General features: G+C 42.5%; 1 protein-coding gene across 2 annotated transcripts in view; it reads right to left on the minus strand.

The window, feature by feature from the left end:
* USP53 (ubiquitin specific peptidase 53) overlaps positions 1–20345 on the minus strand; it is a 59416-nt gene that overhangs the window by 33583 nt on the left and 5488 nt on the right. For both annotated transcript variants that reach the window (XM_019494884.2, XM_006259661.4), the window contains exons 2-3: positions 10259–11003; positions 8055–8147 (exon numbers count right to left, since the gene is read on the minus strand). In XM_019494884.2, the coding sequence (XP_019350429.2) occupies positions 8055–8147; positions 10259–10405 (240 nt within the window). In that variant the 5' untranslated portion in view covers positions 10406–11003. The remainder of the gene's footprint in view (positions 1–8054; positions 8148–10258; positions 11004–20345) is intronic.

Raw genomic sequence — 20345 nt, forward strand, 5'->3', positions numbered from 1 at the left:
TGTGAAGCTATCACACTGAAAGCATTGTAATAGAGACTGGGCATAAAGTTGTTTGTTTGTTTTTTTACTGTCTGAACAAAAATCAAGAAAATAAATAAAATTGCTTGGGCTATCTAAAAACTATGAGCAAAGTTTGTAATCACGGTATATCTTGGGTCTCTGGATTAATAAATAACCTATACATATACAGGCACAACTTTGCAGATGCTGTGCATTCTACATGGAGGGAAGACTCAAGTTACTTTAGCATTTTTTCAAAAGCAATTGATTTGATAAACACAACAAGTATGTTACCACTTCATAGAGGTGATTTTACAATTTTTTTGAGTAAAGATACAAGTGCAAACAACTTTTATAAACTACATTACATTGAAGAGGATGGCTCAAATCAGTACTTCACTGTTCTTGCTTATTTTACAGACATGCATGGAAATGAACTACTATAACTGTCAATTAATTACTTGAACTAGGGCAGATAATAAGAAGTCAGTGTCTGCCATTTCAGAACTAGCCCGGAAATAAGCTAGCAGAAGGCTGTCTAACTGGTGGACCCTAGGACATATATGGCCAATGAGGACTTAACTTGTAGCCTGGGCTTCTACCTGGCCACTCCTCCCCATATTGTTCTGGCTGCAAAAGTAGCCAGAGTCTCCAGACTCCCCTTTCATAGTTTGTTAGGGCTGGAAGTGATCTCACAGATAATCGGGTCCAGCCCAACCGCTCTAGGTAGGAAGACAACCGGGGTTAAGTAACCCAGCGAGGTGACTGTCCAGTCTCCTCTTGAAAACTGCCAGGATAGGTGGACTGCACCACCTCTGGAGGGAGTTTATTCCACAATTTGGACACCCTGACCATGAAGGAGTTTTTCCTGGTATTAAGCCTGAAGCAGCCTTCTAGGAGTTTATATCCATTGATCCTGGTCTTCCCCAGGGGTGCCCTAGTGAACAGTTGTTCACCAAGCTCCTGATGCACTCCTCTGACATAGTGGTAAGCCACTATCAAGTCCCCTCTCAACCTTCTCTTCTTTAGGCTAAAGAGGCCCAGGTCCCTCAGCCTTTCCTTGTATGGCTTGCCTTGCAAATCCTTGATCATACGGGTGACTCTTTTCTGAACCCTCTCAGTTTTTTCCACATCCTTATTGAAGCGCGGCACCCAGAACTGGACGCAGTACTCCAACTGCAGTCTCACTAGTGCTGAGTACAGCAGGAGTATCACTTCCTTAGTTTTACATGAGATGCATCAGTTGATGCATGACAGCATGTTATCTGCCCTGCTGGCCACCGCATCACACTGACAATTAATGTTCATGCAATGGTCAATCATTACCCCCAGGTCCCTTTTGACCATGGCACAAGTCAGGCTGTCACCTCCAAGCCTGTATGTATGTTGAGGGTTATTTGTCCCCAGATGGAGCACCTTACACTTGGAAGTGTTAAACTTCATCCGGTTCCAGTCTGCCCAACTCTCTAACCTGTCCGTTCTGCCTATATCTGAACATTTTCCTCCTCCCTACCCCCTGGGGCAGGGCAGTATGGTAGATCAGGGAGCTGACAGTGAGCCTGGCATTGGGGTGGGGGTTCAAATGTGTGGTGCAGTGGTAAGCACCTGCACAGGTGCATGATGCTGGAGAAAAGAGGGAAGGTCATGGATGCATGGTAACAACAATGAGGCACTCATGTGGGCACAGTGTAGCAGGGTTGTGGGTGCCCAGTGTAGCGGTGGGGAGGGACACAGGCGAACGTTGTAGTAATGGGGCATGTAGTGCACCCGGGGGGGCGAAGGGGGGATCCACAGGTATGCAGTGCACTGGGGGAGGGGAAAGGCCTATGTGGGAGGGGGTCTCATGGGGCATGTGGCCCCCAACCACTTGCAAGTTTGACAACACTAAGCTAAAGTAGACTTTGCATCACTGCACATTTGACAGACAAAGGTTTACATTCCCCATTTCAGCAACATATACAGCTATATGCAATGTAAACTGAAGCTGCTGTTTGGGGATTTTGGCACATGCAGGGAGTGGCAGAATACTGAGTCAAAATACAGAACAAAAGGGGTAAGTCTACCTGACAGTAGAGTTAAACACATATTACATTTTCTTCAAAGAACACATTTTAATTTAATAAAGAACCTTTACCCAGCAGAAAGATATTTATGTGTAACTGGTTTAGTTATTCAAACTAACCAAAGCAAATAAGGGTCCAGAGTATATCCACTATAAAATAAGAATATTAAAAGGCATAGAAAATAGTTTTCAACCTATGGGCACAGTGCAAGGGATGAAGCCATAGGCGGAGGGAGAAAATACGATTGTGGGGAAAGGGGATTAAGTAAAACTTAAAAGATACTTCTGAACAGACACCACCCAGCAACTAAATCTGTGAAGGGGGAAGGGGGGTGGGGAAGGGAAGGGAAGGGCTGTGGGGGTGCAGATCAAGGCCTCCCCAGTGAGCAAGGGAGTGGGGCAGAGGCAGGGGCAAGGGGTGGGTGAATGGGGCCCTGGGGTGTGTCGTGGGATGGTCGGAGCCCTGGGTAGCTCATCCAGGGGCACAAGGGGGCTCCTACTGCTGTGCACACCCCCAGAGAGGGTGCATAGGGCTGCACATGCTCCCCAAATTTGTGCGGAGCAGAGCAGAGGTGGGCTGTCGCTGAGGGCTGGGCTCTGTACCCCGCTGCCATTGCCCTGGGAGCCACGCGACACCACATGCCTCCTGCCACTGGGTGGGCACAGGACACAGCACAGCCAGCAATGGCAGCAGGGCACAGAGCCCCAGCACTCAGCGGCAGCCTGCCTCCACTCCGTTGTGCGCACGAGTCCAAGGAGCAGGTGAAGCCCCCTACCACACCTAGGTTGTGTGTAGCCCCCTCGCGACCCCGGACGAGCTGCCCAGGGCTCCGACCATCTCGCAGCCTGCCCCGGGGCCCCATTCACCCCGGCTCCTGCCCTACCCCCTTCCTCACTGTGGGGAGTCTTGATCTGCTCCCCCCATGCCCCTTCCCTCCCCCACACTCCTTCCCCTTCACAGATTTATCTGCTGAGTGGCGCAGCCCAGTCAAGCTTTGTACCATCTTCTTGTACTTATCAACTTTCAGAAAGGAAAAGGGGGAAGTCCTAGTTAGAAGCTGAGAGCTCATAAAGGTGTATGCGGGGGAGGATTAGGGTTGAGCCAAGGTTTTCCTGAAGCCTTAAGAAAAAGCCTAGTATATCAAACATCAGATACCTGATCTAACTATGAAAAATCCACTCTGTGTTTATCATATCAAGAATAACTTCTGGCACAGGAAGCAACATGAGTCACCTGGAAATATTTTCCACTCCTTCTGACAGATACTACTTGTTACAAACGTCTCTGGGAATCAGTCCAGCCCTAACGCCATTCCATTGTAGACTGAGCCAGGCACAGTGTGCCAGCATCAGTATTCATATTGTAGAAGAAAGTTGTGAAAACGAAAGCGTAATACCGAACTATAACAGCGCCTAAATAGGTGCCAGGACAGGTTATTAAACTAAATACAGATCATATGAAATTGTAAGCCTAGTTTGCCCACATCTGACATCTGTTGACTTTTGAGGGACTTCAACCAGACCCTTAAAACACACTTCCCTAAAAAAAAAACCAAAAAAACCCAAACAAACCCAAAAACAAAAACCAACAAAAAAACCCATATTTAGACTACAGGAACCAAAGGAAGTCCATCAATTTATAACTATAACTAAACAATAAAATCTGCAAGAAGAAGTTTAGACAGCTAGAATATAATAATGCAGTATGGAAATGATCAGACCCTCAAGCACAGACATTTGAAAGTGTGGATCTCTCAAAAGGCAGCCTATGAGCAATACTGATACAAAACCTGTAACCTAGAAAAACCCGAACAAGTATGACCCCCTTCATGTTTCTAAGTAGTTAAGAAGCCACCAGCTACACTGATTCATAGGTTCAACCCTCAGCCCAAAGTTGGCATTCTACCTGATTACAAGCCATTGGAAGGCAATGTGAAAGAAACTTGGTAACTGCATCCAAACAACCATTTTTTCAAGTAAGACTCCAGCACTGTGAAGCAAGGACAAAGTACACCCCAGGAAATTCACTGCTGGTAGCAGATACACTGTACAGGTCGTATTTGACAAGACTGAAATGCAGATGTCTCCCTGGAACAAATGATGGATTCTATCAACATGTTACAATATCTTCAGATTTTTAAACAGGAGGCTTCAAGCAATTCAACAAATTTCTGAGCAACACATCATGCCGCAAATTGTAAAACCACTGATTATCAGGGTCAGTCAGATCAAAAGGGACAACCCTCATACTGCCAAGTAAGGCACAAGCTGCATATGCTGGATGAAATTTTGTTTAAAAAGGGAACCAGGCAGTAATTCCAGCAGATCTAAGAACTCACATCTTGAGGTAAATATATCATACTTCAATTTCCAAATGTAAAGCAGAGAAAACCCAGACTCATCTAGTAACATGGCACAAGTGCCCAATTGAGAGTGTATATTTGTATAACACGCACTATATACAGACAGAAAAGTCCCTGACTCTCATTCACTGAGTGGTGTGATAGGATCGGTTTCCAAATCTCAATCATCTCACACATGCCACATGTGCAAGGCAGGATGTACGATTTTGGAATTGAGGATCAGAGTCCAGTTACACCACTACCACTGCAGGGAAAGCCTGGGAACATGATCCTGAGCTCTACCTGCACTGACAAATAGAAAGCTCGGTGCCCAGTGAACCAACGAGGTCCTGGGGCTGAGATCAACAATCAACTGACTGTTTGTCTCAGCCCTGGGACTCCATTATGCATACCAAAATTGCTCAGGTGCATTTCCCAAGGCTGAGACTGATAACAAGCCAATTGTCACTCCCAGGGCTCAGCCATGCAGCCAGCTTCTGGCTGCATGACGGGGATCCAGCCACACATTCAAATTCAAGTCAAGATATAAACCAACCACAAAATTATTCCACAAAATGTGTGTAATAATTTTCTGGCATATTTCACATTTTAGCCACCCCTTTAGGAAATTAATTGTGCGATAAGTTGTTACTTATGATTAACCAGTTAATCATGTCTTAAATATAATGTCTGCCAGAGGCTAGAGAGACTGACATCCTCGAAGCCCCAATCCAACCCTGGAAAGATGTTAGAACAGGTCTGTGCAGTATACATTACAGGAACTACCTGGTCTAATAGATTGCTACTCCAATTTCCATGGGATGAACTACTCAGACATGACTCGACATTTGTCCATACAGTAAACGTAACATGCAATAAGACAGGGCAGTAGTACTCAACCTTTTTGCCCAGCGGGCCAGATGGGGAGTGCCCAGGCCATCCATGGGCCAGATGGGACTGGGAATCCCACTCAAGTAGCCATGGTTGGGATCAGGGGCATCCTAGCTCCATGACCCTGTGGCAGGGAAGGAGGCCCAGCCACAACCCAGCCCCACAGGGAGGGTAGGGAAGGCTTGAGCTGACCCTGGGGGATCATATCTGGACTACAAGCCAAAAGCTGAGCAACCCTGAGATAGGATGGAGTTCACTGTAATTCATACCATAACTCCCTGTATAGGCACTTCATGGACACTAAGCAGAGTAAATCTAATCTTGCACAAAAGCACTCTGAGTGTACAGTGAATGTCCTCACCGTAAGCTAGTGTACAGCAGCTAACATACTATAAATCCACACCGTAGCTTACTGAACACTGGACTATCCTCTGTAGCAAGAGCTGACCAGGAAACTGAAAGCATATTTTGCAAGGTATGGCATGGCATAACTGATATATATGCTAAGCTCAGACAATCAACACAATAGACTGCAACATAATTCTAATGATTCTGAACCAAAGGGAAACCATACCTGAGTTTAACTTGTCATCTATTTCTGTTCAACGCACCATCTTCTCCTGAACTCTGCTAATATATTGTGCTATTTATTACAGGTCACTCAACAAAAAGAAATTGTGGCTAACAATCTAGAACTCTGCTCCTCTGCATGCATATAAAATTGAAGCTACCAAAGAAATGTAATGGAGCTTTGCTAAACATGATATTTGCTACAAGATTCTTCTCCAAGATAAAGTTTTAGTCCATATGTCCTCAACGTAAGCAACTAAACAGTAGGGGTGTGCGAAACCGGCCACATTTGATTCAGATTCGGCCCGAATCGGGGACAGTAATTTGATTCGGATCACTGTCCCAATTCGATTTGGCCGAAACCGAATCTGAAGATTCAATGCCAATTCGGAGAATCAGCAATTCAGCCATAGACACAGCTTTAAATGTTTTTTCTACATACCTCCAAATACCAGGCATGGCTCATGAATGCTGCGATGCTGGGGTGAACAGAGCATCCCACAGGAGCGTGGGAGGGCCCCCTGCTTGCTTAGTGGCAAACCCAGAAGTGGACCAGAAATACTTCTGGTCCTCTTCCAATTCAGTCACTGAGCATGCAGGGTCCCCGCCCCCGACCCGATGCCCCCTTGGCTCAGCAATCGGCTGCAGGGGGACCCCAGGTACCCCCCTGGAACCAGGAAGCACCAGTCACTGAGCCAGGGGGGTACAAGGAGGCCAGCCCCACATACTCCCCAGCAGACCCGGAAGCGGACCAGAAGTGTTTCTGGTCCACTTCTGGGTCTGCTGCTGAGCACGCTGGGGACCCCCGCCACGCTCCATCCGCCCCACCATCTCAGCATTCACGAGCCACCTAATACCTTGAGGTATGTAGAAAAAACATTTAAAGCTCTATGTCCGAATCATCAAATCTTTTCTTATTGATTCGGAGGGTTCCGATTCAATTCGGAGAGAATAAAGGGTCTCTTGATTCGATTCAGAGATTTGGCCACCGAATTGGGCCGAATCAGCGACCAAAGCTTCGCACAGCCCCACTAAACAGGTCTTTTTCAGGCTTTTTCTACTAAAAAGCTGTCTTGTCTTTGCAGAGAGAGTAGATGAAGCACAGGCAGAAAGCATCTCCTCGCTTAGACTGTTTCTACACAGTATTTTTCCAGGTTCTCCCTGTAGTATTAATTATTTTAAGTTCTAGACCTTACTAGCCATTCTATAGCATCACAGCAGAGCTTCCAAGACATTTTTATTCTTGGATTTTAAATTAACCAAGGCAACACAAACAGGAAAAAAAATTAAGTTAAATGCACAAAAGTATTTTTTTCCTCCCCACGCTTAAGATTACTTATGACTAGTTGCAGGGGTTTGAGTTGTCTGCCTATGTCCTTAGACTAACACAGCTACAAGGTTCCTTGGGTGAATTTGATATCTTTTATTAGACCAACCCAAATGGTTGGAGAATAGTTATTAAGCAAGCTTTCGGGTTCACACTTACAGGTAATTTTCACCAACAATCAAAGCAGGGGTTCAAATACCAGTGATAATGATGGAAGTATAAAAATCTATGTAGAGCGGAACATTTGTTTATGAATGAATGAATGAATGTCAAAGAGAATTCAAAGCAGTTTTCAGCATGAAATTCATACAACTGAAATATGCAGATCCAATCCTTGTGTACAAACACGTAGCACTTTTTAACTCTATTTCAATTCTCCAATAACTACAGTAACTATTCACTACTTTCAAAGGGAAAAAAGACCAAGACATCTAAAGCTGACTACTGTGTTACAATTGCCTTACGATCTTACCAGACAGAATTTTTTTAAAAAGTATTCAAGCACAGTATAAAATAAAAACACAAACCTAATACATATTATCACTTCATTTTTATAGTAAAAATGTTCATATTTCCAATACAAGACCATTTCCGAGTGGTCTTTAAAAACAGTTTCTGCATGTTTATTTTTAATGTATATTTGAGAACAAAACAAACAGATTTTAAAACATCTGCTGCTGTTCTCACACGTGAAGATTAATATAGCAGTTTCTTTCATAACAGACTGAACCGATGTAAAAATGGTTAATTTCAGGAAAGCATTAATTTACCCTGAAGAAAACTATTCTCTTCACTGTGAAACAGATGCAAGAACTCCAAATACAAACTGATGTACTGTTCATTTGAAATATTCAGTATTTACCTTTAATGCACAAAATATGCAGGCATCTCCTTGACAAACATGCCCTGTTAAACCTCTTAAACTCCGTCGGAATATGTCAAGCTGCCATAAAACCTAAAAAGGAAAAGAAGTTAGAATAGAAAATATGAATTATATTTTACAAGGTTTCATATATAAAACTTTTAGATAAATGTACCAATTATTAGATTTACTGTATTTTACTTTATGCAGTATGTAAAAGAAAAAAAAATGTTAATTACCAAAAGAATTGCAGATTTTTCCATTCATTTGGAATGAAAACGGAGGTGTAAGGAATAACTACTACCCCATGAATTACAGGCAAATCTGGTTTGCAGGGATTACATTAATTAATTGTAGATTAAATGAAATCCAGGAAAGCAGTACAAAGCAGAAACCACTGCAAATCTACTTTTTTTTTTTTTTTTAAACTTTAAGCTTCCCTTCCCTATGCATTTTCAAATGAAGACCTTCATAAACATAATGGAATTCCAATGTGAGTGAGACGCTTGACTTTCAGAGATCATGAAAATAATTCACTGATTTTGTAAAAATTAAAGGGTTTCCACATTCAACTCATGTACCTGCCTGCATAATATGGCAAGTTTTACTCACTATGAACAGATACCTGAGCTACCTCTCAGCAATGCTCTTATATATAGAGAAAACACAGTTTTTTCCTCCTTAGAAGGTGAGAAAAATCTGTGTTTTACCACATTTTACCATGGCAAATGGAAAACCCGGATCCCTGGTTATCAGTTAACCAATGGAATTAGAGGAGGTTAAAATGGATAATTTTTAAGCAACATTTACATCCCTAGCCCCAACACAGTCTCTGCTCCCCCTCCCTTCCTGCTGCCCTTTACCCTTGCTCCAGGTCCTGCAGGCTCAGTCCCGACTCCAGCCTGGGGCATGGAAGATGCATCTAATCCAGCCCCAGTCTGGCCCAGTACCAGCAACAGTGATGCGGCAGCTCTGGCTCCAGCTCCAGGCCCAGGCTGAGCTATCACCACCATTACTATAAGGCTGGAGCAACCACATGCTACCTGCCCCAGGCTCAAGCAGAGGTGTGGCCTGCTGAAGCAGGGATGAGTGATGAGGGTACTGCAAGCTGAGGGAAGACAGGAGGCTAAGGCAGCAAGTAGCACAGCTGCACCTGTAACCCTGACCCAGATTTGGAGCTAGTGCCAGAGCTACTGCAGCTGCCTACTTCCACATCACTTCAAACATGAATTCAAGACAAGGGGCTCCCACCATGTTAAATTGGGGGGGAAACCTGTTCTTAGATTTGAGCAAATGTTATTTCTTTAAGAAGAATATGTAGGAGTTTCTCCCTCATATATTCTATAGGTGGGGTCTGCACTATACATGCATGCCTGAGATTATGATCAGGTCTCTGAATTCCTTTTTAAATCACAGGTTTTCTGACTAGTTCAAGGCATCCAAACATACAAGTACATCCCATAGATTCATGTTCTAAGCTTGCAAAAGATGGTAATTTAAGCAAAAACGAACTCAATTCGGTACAAGATTAGCTACTTGGTGATCTAGTTAAGAAAGCAGTCTTGGGTATTTTAAAATTACCAAGACTACGTATATTACTATGTGCCATAAGAATTTTAAAATTCAGTTCAGACATTTACTGGAAGTAGCTGCTACCAGATTTGAACAATATTCAAGAGAGATTCACAAATAAAACAGCATTCCTTACATTTAAGTGACATCGTTTCCTAAATTTTTAAATGAAATCTATTCTATACATCTGATCAATGTAGTCCAGATTAACAACTTTTAAAATACCAGTACTGTACTTTTCCCATTTGTTCAGTCCTCTTTAGCCTAGCTTTAATGAAACAAGTTTTAGCAGTTCTAATTTATTCCTCAAAGACAAATACCTATTAAAGATTGATAAATATCAAGGTTTTCTAAAATATGCACTACTTGGTTCAGGAAATGGATGTATTCTTTCAGATGATGTTTTAATTTCACTGAATGCTACTAGCATCATTATAAGCAGTTTAAGAAATCCAGAAGCACAATAAACACCATTCAATGACATTTTTTCTACATTTCCACAGTAAAAAAAAAAATGTTACGGTAACTTTTCCAAATAGACACATTCTATATCGTGAAAACAACCCAAGTTTCTGTTCACAGACTTGTTTAAATAAATCAAATTTAAAAGAATAATGACAGCATTTCCTTACCTGTACAGCACTGTTAAGGAAGCAACTGTTTTGTCCTGGTTCATTTAATAAACCTTTGGTAGGGGCCAAAGATAACATACTTCCAGGCTGGTACACTTTTCCAAGGTTACCACCTCCAGGTTTCCGTAAAAATTTTGCCCAGGCCATTATTTAAAAAAAACAAGTTTAACTGTGTATAAACCAAGCTATTTGCACATTAAAATACTTAAGAATATGATGCGTACAAGGCAAAAGGGAGGACTTAAAAGAATTTCCTTAAAGTGATAGCATTCTGTTCAGACAGCATAATGGTATCGACTTCCTTTCACAGCTGTTGGCCATCTATCAAAACAGTCTGTCAACTAAACTTATAGCCATACAAAGTTTACTAACTTTGGAGACTGAAAAAGAAAGTGAAAAACCCATAAAATTTATGATGTTCTGTTAAGGTTAAAATATTGTGAAGATCCAACTTTGCTGGAGCAAAAGTTCGTGTTCAACAAATTGTACAGTATCTGACTTTTTCCTTCTATGGTAAATCTGAAGCAAAGTACTACTGCAAATTGTGTGCTGAAAGTGAATTCTTAACACTATGGCCTTTATATATTATAAAAATAGAAAATTCTTCTCTGGCATTATATTCCAGTTCTCCTATTTCCTTGAGTCTTCCTTTTCCTTTTAATGATACGGGCTTTTTCTTCTATGGATTATGAACTGTATTCCAGTTTAGAAGACTGCCTTTTATTTTTTTCTTTTCCCAGTAAATCTGTAAGAGAAAAAAAAAAAGACAAGCTTTAAAAAACCTGCTCTACTATGTTAAAACTATTAGTTAGATAAAAGAATATGACTAAATAATACAAACAAGAAGAAAAGTTTTGATTATTTTAACTTCTTTGTAGTCATCAGTTATAATCAGGATCCAGGAAAATATACTTTCTGTGAGTGAGCATAATAGGATTATTTTTAAAGGATGCTGGTGTGAATCCATTAACACTAAGTGTCTCCTTACAAAAATCAGAGAGCACAGTTGTATTATACCCATTTCTTCTCTTTAAAAATGTCAGGTTTAATGATAATAAATCAAAACCTCCATGTTTTGAAGTAAGTCTTAATTCACACGGCACTTTAAAACATATTTCTATGTTTTAAAAGTCAAACTAATTGATTAACGATTGCTTTAGTTTGTCGCAGAACTGTTTTTACATTAAGCACTATTCTAGTCCCTATATTATTAAACTATTAAAAACATTTTTTTCAACAATATGGCAGTTGCATTTCCTGAATTCTCCTTAATTTTGCCTCATCAGCAATAGAGCAGGCAAGTTAACAATTTCATTGTGTAGCTCAGTATTTTCTGAACCACGGATTGCCAACAGCTACTGATTCTACTGTTGGTGCAGAAGTCAAGAGTCTGGCTTCTAAATTTATAGCAAAGGATGGTTGTTTTGTATATTCATTATATGACTGGTTAAGTTAAGAAAGTTAACACTAGCTATGACAACATCTTATGCTCAAAATACTGCATTATCCATTTAGGTCTGCATTACCAAGTCATTTGCATGCTACAACCTATTCATTTAAGATAGCAGCAGAAAAGGAAACAAAACCTATTACTACCTAGTAGGCTAGAAAAATTTAAGAGTGGTGTGCCTACAGGAAAGAAAAGAAAACAGAGCTAGAATTCTTGCCTCACTTAAGTTGAGGACCAGAAAAGCACCCCAGGCACCGCAGTGCATGTAAACCAACAGTTAAAAATATACTGAGAGTTTTTAAAAGAGAAACTTCACTCCTATGATAGATCATAATCATTTTGCTTCCACTGCAACAAACTTACAGGTCATTTAAGTGTTATTTAAAAGACACTATTATTTTTGTAGCTACAATGCTGTAGAACCAGTGGTAATTATTTTGCTGTGACTACAGACCTGGACAAAAGAATTCACTATTTTTTTTTAAACTGTACAGAAGATAGAATGTCAGATAGGGCCCAAAGTATTTGTCTTTCTGAAATGACCCCAAGGAGAAGAAATTTTAGATCTCCAGAAGTGACTTTGTTCCAATTCTTAGACCAGGGATAGGCAACCCAGCACATGTGCCACAACAGGGCATGCGAGGCCATTTTGCTCAGCATGCGAAGGGCAGGAGAGAAGCCTCAGGGCCCAACCCCGCTGTCCACTCTACAGCACACATGCACCATACTGGCAGCAGCTGGACACGCGCTTCAGAGCAGACTGTGGGTAAGGGGCCTGAGGCAGCATAACTGTGGCCTCTCCCCCACAATCTGCTATAAGGTGCATGTGCACACCAAGGCACTAACCTGATACTGGCCAAGACATGCGCACAGCACCAGCCTCTTCCCAGTGGGGCGGCGGGCCCTGGGCTTTGCCAGCCCAGGAGGCTCCACCCATCCCAATGCCCCTGTTGCCACCTGCCCCACACAGCTGAGCCTGCAAAGGCACATGGTGCCAGCCTCTTCCAAGGGCTGGTTAGGGCCAGGAAAGTCTGCACCAGCCTTTTCCCAGTGGAGGAGCTAGGCTCAGAGTGGGTGGGTTGAGCTCATCTGCGTGGTGTAGGTGGTGGCACCAGTGGCTATGCTGGAAGGGGTAGAGTCTCCCAGCCCAGCCTCCCCAGCCCTAGGAAGGTGCTGGCACTGTGCGCCTTTGCAGGCCGCAGCAGGGGAGTTGGGAGGAGCGGAGCCTCCTGGCCTGGTGAAGTCCAGTCATCCCTCCCTCCCTCCCCGCCCCCGCCACTGAAAGAGGCAGGTCCCACTCCTGCCACACAGGGCAGGCGCCGAAGTTGAGGCAAATTTTGGTGTTGCTGTAGCGGCCTCCCCTCCTCCAAGCGCTGCCCCCACTCGGGACAGTACAGCTGTTTGCAGCCTGCTCGGCCTCTACTCCCATAAAATAAAATTTCTTCAGTCCCTTGATCCTCCTAGTAGAGTTCTTTATACATGCTCCAATTTGAATTGATCCTTCTTCAAACTCTGACAACCAGACCTGTACAGTACCTAGATGAGCTCTCAAAGCTATAAACACTCATGCCGTATTTACTTGAATACAACACAAGTGTTCTCCCCCCCCCCATTGCCATTAAATATATTATCATTAAACTGCTGCCAGAAGCAGCAGGTGCACAGTAATGGGAACCAACTATGAAGCTGATTAAATACAGCCAGCACTGAGCATATCTATAAAGTACATGGCCCATATTGGACAAACATATGGATGGGAACTTTTTTTTTTTTTATATATAAGGAAAAAGAAGTGTCCCCAGTCAAATCTGCCAAATCAATTCCAAATCCATGTGAATCATTCAAGAACCATATGTGGCCCTACTACCAGCAAGCATCCTCCATCCCTGCCTGGGGCTTCAGATAGTTCCAAATCTTTTGGCAGACATCCTACATGCAGGCCCAAGCCCAGAGGCTTGGGGTTCAGATGCCCCGAGCTTTGCTTGCCCTCAGCTATATGGCCGCAGGAGCAAGCTAGGGAGGAGTTTGGGCAGGGATAGGAACCTACCACAAACAGCTTATTCAGATGAGTAGTGCCCATTGTGCACAGCCCCTCCCTCAGCAGTGACTTTTTCCAAGTCATGGGGAGCCACTACATTGAATACATTTCAACTTCAACTTCACTCCCACAGCTGAGTTGTACCTTTCTTTCTCATTGCCATTGATTCCTCTTTCTTTAGCAACCTTAAATGTCTGGCAAATATCACTAAATGGAGCCCCAAACTGTTGTTCATGCAGAATCCCTCTGTTACCCCCTCTCTCACCCTGTTGTATACAAGTAGTGTGGCCCTGCACTGCATGAAGTGGAGCCAGACCAGGTCACCCTATGCCTCATCTGGATATAAGTTTTGAGAGGATCCCAGGACTCCTGATGAGAACACCTGGTCCCAGCCATGAGGGGTGCAGGAGGGTATCTGGAGCAGTGCTGACCTGTGGGGTCACCATGGCTCAAAATGATATCGACTCTGCCAAGGTCCAACCCAATGAACTCTATGATAAATCATAGAAAAATAGGTTTGGAAAGGACCTCAGGAGGTCATCTAATCTAACTTCCTGCTCAAAGCAAATCCAACCCCCTGCTGAAAGCAGGGCTGTCCCCAACTATATCTTCCCGCCCAAGGTTTCGTCTAGATAGGTCTTTAAAACCTCCCAGGATGAAGATCCCACCACCTCTCTGAGTAATTTCAAGGTCAGTGGTTTTTTTTTTTCATATTTGCTCCTCAATTCCATATGCATGGGGACAGCAGGGTCTGACAGTAAAGGTGGTGCAGGGGAAAGAATTTAGGGAGGAAGGGCCAGAAGGCAAGGGGACTACCTGACCCTTGAGACTTATTTTCTATGCCTCCTGTGGCTGTGGGAGGGGGACAAATTCAAAGCAAACTTAGACATTTTCCAAATACAGTCTTAATTATTGGGGAACTGTCTTATATGCAGGGTCATCTTATATTAAAAAAAATGCAGTACTTTCTCATCTCACCTAAAAATACCTCACCTGATGCATCTTAGGAATGCATTTACTCCTTTCCCAGTTACATATGAGTATATTAATTAAATTAAAGGAAAAGCAAGCTAAAGTTTTTATCTTCCTCCACTGGTCCTAAATAATGAACTCCAAACTTCCACCAGAAATTATTACTCCTCAAATATAAAATTAAAGGTCATGTATTGTTCATGGTCATTTCCATTACTCCAGTCTTTGAGGTCATCTAATTTTTCCTCTAGCATACACATTTCTTCTCTATATAGATGATGCTTTCATACTTTACATCTGCAGCAAATTTCATTAGCACAATCCTATTTTGTGCCAGTTGGTGACTAAAGATGATCAGTCTCAAAATGCATGCTCTGTCCTCTTAAGCTATTTCTTTACCCACCTTACAATTCCCCCACTTATCTGCATCATTTCCAGTTTAACTAAATTTCCCATGAAGTACTGTATCAAATGCTATACTTAGAGACAAGTTGGATCTACTTAATTTCTCTTGTTTAGAGAAGCATATTATCTGGCATGTTCTACCTTTGGAAAATGTCATGTCGCATTATATTCCACTTTCCATTTCTTCCATATCCCTAGTTATTCTTCTTTCAAAAACTATTCTAAAGCAGTGATTCCCAACCAGGGGGCCAGGGATAAGTGAGGTGTGATGAGCTAAGCAGTTAAGCAGGCTCAAGCTTCAGGTGTGAGGAGATAAGCAGATAAAGCAGGGGCGGGCAATTATTTTCAGCAGAGGGCCACTTACTGAGTTTTGGCATGCCATCAAGGGCCGCATGACAGGCAGCCCAGGACAGATAAATATTAAGTTTCTACATTTTTAGGGGCCCTGTAGGTTGGATAGAATGGCCTGGCAGGCCGCATCTGGCCCCTGGGCCGCATTTTGCCCACCCCTGAGATAAAGGCAGGCTCAGGCTCTCCCTGCCTAGCTGCTCCCTCACCCCTACCGCAAGTAAATAAGCCATGTAATAAATCAATTAGTTTTTGAAATCGGGTACCACTCTATTCAAAAAAATTATAAAAGGAGTGCTTCAAGTATGACAAGATGCCTTGAGTCTAAAAAGGTTGAGAACCAGTGTTCTAAAGTTTTGCAGGAGTAAAAGTCAGACTGCCAAAAAACAATTTTTATTTTAACCAGGACAGTGCTCAAAATGTGCTTTCACAAAGCAAAAATGGGCAAAGAAATCCACAAAAACCAAGAAAAAGCAAACCATGACTTGTACAGCCATATTTTTTTTTCTTTCATTCCATAAATCTTCTGGGAAGTGACATATCTAATATGAAGCACATTGTTAGCCAAAGTGATAAAGGTTCAGAAATACTTTTGACACCATCACACTACAAATGGCCTCCTTAACAACTGTAAGGGATCTGTTATGCCCCAACTAGCAGGAGAAACTAAGTGGAACAGTCAAATGGCAAGCCTCAAATCTTTTCTAAAGTTTTCACAAAAAATGTAAATACACATGAGACTGATATTCAGGACAACATAGTCAAAATAGTCAACTACATGCAGCTGTACAAGAAGGCAAAACACTTCTGTCATCTACTAAAACCAACAGCAGTTGCTCTTGACTAACTCCAGGGTGAGCATGCCAGAAGTGCAGATTTGGCTACTTAAATACATAAAGATCTGCAAAGTAGATCACACCTAGATTTAAGGACGCCAGCTAATTTGCTAGTCTGCTTTTCATCTACAATATATGAGGATGAATTTAAGCACAGAACAAAAAAAAAAGTTGCTCAACAACAAGTTTGGCAAGAACTGATCCTAATTTTTTTGCCCTGAAAGTTCAGCTCCAGGCACATGAAAGGCCCTAGAAAGCCTTTTCTAAAAAGCTCCTCTCAGAGGTTATGACAATGAATATAAAACCAGCAACATAGTAGCCTTTGTTGAAAAAAAATACTTAGATCCAAAGTTTGCTACATTTGTAGCTCATCTACAGGTAGCATCATCCACTTCAGTAGAAAGAACTTTCTCAAATTTTAGTTTGTATAACAGAAATACGCACAGATACTGCTGGCAAGTGAGGCTGGAAGGCAGCACTTGAACACAGAAGTGGCTGACAAAGTCAACAAGTTTCAGAGGGTAAAGTTAGACTTGAAAAACAGATCTTTGTCCGTGTAAATTCAAATATATGAGGTGGTAGGATTGTGTTTGGTCAGTCAGAAAAACTCAAAGAACGGAGGAGGGGAAGATGGAACAAGGTTTCAGAAGACACTTTAAGCACTGGCTCTATAAATACTCCGTTAAAGAAAATCGTCCCCAGAGCTAATTTTGGAGAATGATTTTAATATTTTTAAATGTGAAAGGAAACTTTTAGTCCAGTTTTAAATGCAAAGATCCATTCACCCTAGGCCTCAAAACACTGGAACACCCGACCTCAAGGAAGAACCCCTGCATCAGCCCAGAACTGCACTGACTCTAACAGGCGCTCATATGAAGAAATTCACTTGAGTACAACTTGCTGCAGAATCCTGGCCCTGTTAACATAACCATTACTGAAGCCTCCGCTCTAAAATACCTTTATACATAAGGGGGGGGGGGGGCAGGGCAGCAGCATAACAGCTAATATACAACATGTGTATAACTTTTAAACTGTGATCTGGTCTACACTTAAGGGTCTGCAGATATACCAGCAAATTTCCCAGTAGACGTGAATGATATCAGCAGGCCACTTCTTAAGCCAGAGCTCCCCCAAGTATGCAAGTTGCAGCCACCAATTCCCTCCCTTTCTTCCTGGCAGAAACCATTAGCAGTGAGAGGAAACTGGAGGCAAATGCAGAATATCACCACCCCTTCCCACCCCCCTGCCTACCGCAGTGGTCACTGTACTATGGTGGAGTGTTAATGTACAAACTTTGGGAAATACTGGCTTAAGTGATTCCCCAGACAGAATAAGCTATATTGGCAACAGGGTTGTTTGGGGGGGGGTTGCCAATACAGTTATACCTGTTTCTATTAAATGACATCCGTAATATAACCATGGCATTCTTTTCCCACACTAACACAGCTATGCTGGCAAAACTCAAGCATACACCAAATACAGCTAAACATTTCTATAAAATGCATGCACTCCAGTTTTAAATGTTGTTTTAATTTGTTTCAGAAACCAGAGCTAATTCTGTTGAATGACACACTCAAACATGGGTGAAGACTTTTCACAACAATTTTCCTTTTCCTCACAGCTGCAAATACAGTCTTCCAATGGTTTGGTGCATCAGATTTATGTATGCATGGGAGGGGGTGGGGGGAGAATACATAAAGAAAACTGTAAATGGACCTAGCTGGGGAGAAATAAGTATATGAAAACCCTATTCTGAAACAAAGCTATGTCAGATTCTATTTGAGACAAAAAGGATCTCAATCAGCTCTTAAGTATTTATAGATAGCCAGTTTGTCTTGTGTTTTACAGGTGGCACAGAAACAAAAATCTTCTGTATGACGCATGCATTCCTTTGTCCCGATCCAACAGTTACAAGATCTAATGCAAGCAGTTCATCAAAGCTAGTTCTATACTAGCCAATGCCACAATTTAAGTTTCTCGCTGCATTTTTTTATTCTTTGATTTACATTCCCAATCTACATTCCAGAGTATGTATAGATATGATCAATATAAAAACTGAATGGCTATCATAATAGAGGCACATGAAATTTCATAAATTTATTTTTGAATGTATTAGAGTATTATGATCCTATTTCAATCCCTTCCTCCACACAAGAGAAGCCTGGGACTGACCTAATCAGGAGACATGCTGCTTAATACTGCCTTAAGAATATGAAGGGGCCTAGCTCCAGAAATAAAATATTTATAGGGACAGAAATATGAGAGTGTTTGTATATCTAAAATGAGCTAACCAATATATTCTTCAAGAAAGAAGAAAAGGTAGTTAATACCCAAGTAACAAGTATTTTAAACATTAGAAAGAAAGTGCCAGGAGGCTTTAAACTTGCTACATGGTTCTCATGCCCCAAGTACAGACAGTAAGAAAGCCCAAGGCTGAATTGATTTAGTCTTTGCAGATTAGTCTATGCTGCACAGATTAAATTGAGAAGCAAATGAACAGACATTCACTTTTGATTCAGGAAACGCAGCCACATGCCTGCAGTGGTTCAGGCCAGAAGCCCGGGGGGGGGGGCTGCTACAGCACACCTGCCAGCCTGCCAGCCAGTGCCAAAGGGAAGAGACTGAACCTCCAAGGCTTCTCCCCACTCCCTGCTCAAGCAGAGGGGGCATGACCAGGCCCCTGCCCAGAGGTAGTACACTGGAGGGTAGGGGTTTCAATCCCCTCCCCAGCCCACACAGGACCCCAGCCTGGATCTGCCTGGGGGTGGGGGAAGAAAGCACCTGCCAGGCTTCTTTCCCCGCCACCCCCACTCAAGGGGGCGGGGGAGTGCATCTCCTGCCAGGCCGAGGAGGAGGTGGGTAAGAAAAAGGTGGTGCCATGGAATTCATAAAAGCTTAAACAAGAACAGTCCTCACTCTGAAGTGAGCATGTAATTGAACACCGCAATTTACAACCTCAAGCACTCAACAAACAACCTCCAAAAATCTTGCCTAAGCTAAATACAGCCCAGTAAAACACAGTGAGAAGTGAGAGCGCACACAGCTTAGTCCAACTTAAAATGGAATAAAGCAAAAGAGAAGAGAAAGCCTTGCATAAATCTTACGTAATACTGAGGGCAGAGTAGCTCCTTACAGTCAGGTACAGGCAGTCCTCGAATTAGAACGTTTCAAGTTACAACGTTTTGCACTTACAACTTTTCTAAATTGACACCCTGTTTCAACTTTCTGACGTCAGTTTCGACTTTACAACGCTTGATCTGATGTGACACCATGACAGCGAACAAGTTGCTGTGTCATCCATCTCCCTGGAGAACATCTGTCCAAACTTCTTTGGACACTTAAGAAAGCAGACAAGACTCCAGAAAAACCTGCAGTCAAGACTCCTGAGAAGAATCCAGCCAAGAACCCTCCGAAACATCCAGCCAAGAGCCCTTCAAGAAGTCCAGCAGTCACCTCAAAGAAGCCCTTCCAAATCAGTATGATTCTATTTACAATATATATACATTAATTAGCTATATTACTTATCTATAATTGATTGAGTACAAAATTCTGGGTTATTTTTGGTGAAAACAGGGTATTGGGTCTTGGTTCAGGAAGCAAACTCCCATTTTTAACATTGGTTCCTATGGGAAAATGGGTTCCAAGTTGCAATGTTTCAACTTAAGATGCTGTTTTCAGGAACCAATTGTGTTGCAAGTCCAAGGACTGCCTGTATTCAGGAAGTCCTTCTTGGGGAATCAGCAGGTGGCCTTAGGTGTTAGAGTAGAGATCCCATAGGCCTCATCTCTATTTGGGTTTTTACAGGCATGCTTGTACCCCCTTATCCCGCTTTGGGTTCCTTGACGTTAGTATGCTTGCCACCTGTACCATCTTTGGCAAGACTCTCATGCATTCAGAGTCTGTTGTCTCTGCTCAGCTATTCCAGTCTCCCACTGTTTATAATGTAAATATAGTTCTTTGCTTTCTTTGGTCACACCAGTTCAAGAAGTCTGGGACCCTCTCCTGTTCACTTAGCTCCGTTTCCAGCACATACATGCA

The sequence above is a fragment of the Alligator mississippiensis genome, chromosome 2, assembly GCF_030867095.1.
Source record: "Alligator mississippiensis isolate rAllMis1 chromosome 2, rAllMis1, whole genome shotgun sequence".
Classification (NCBI taxonomy): Eukaryota; Metazoa; Chordata; order Crocodylia; family Alligatoridae; genus Alligator; species Alligator mississippiensis.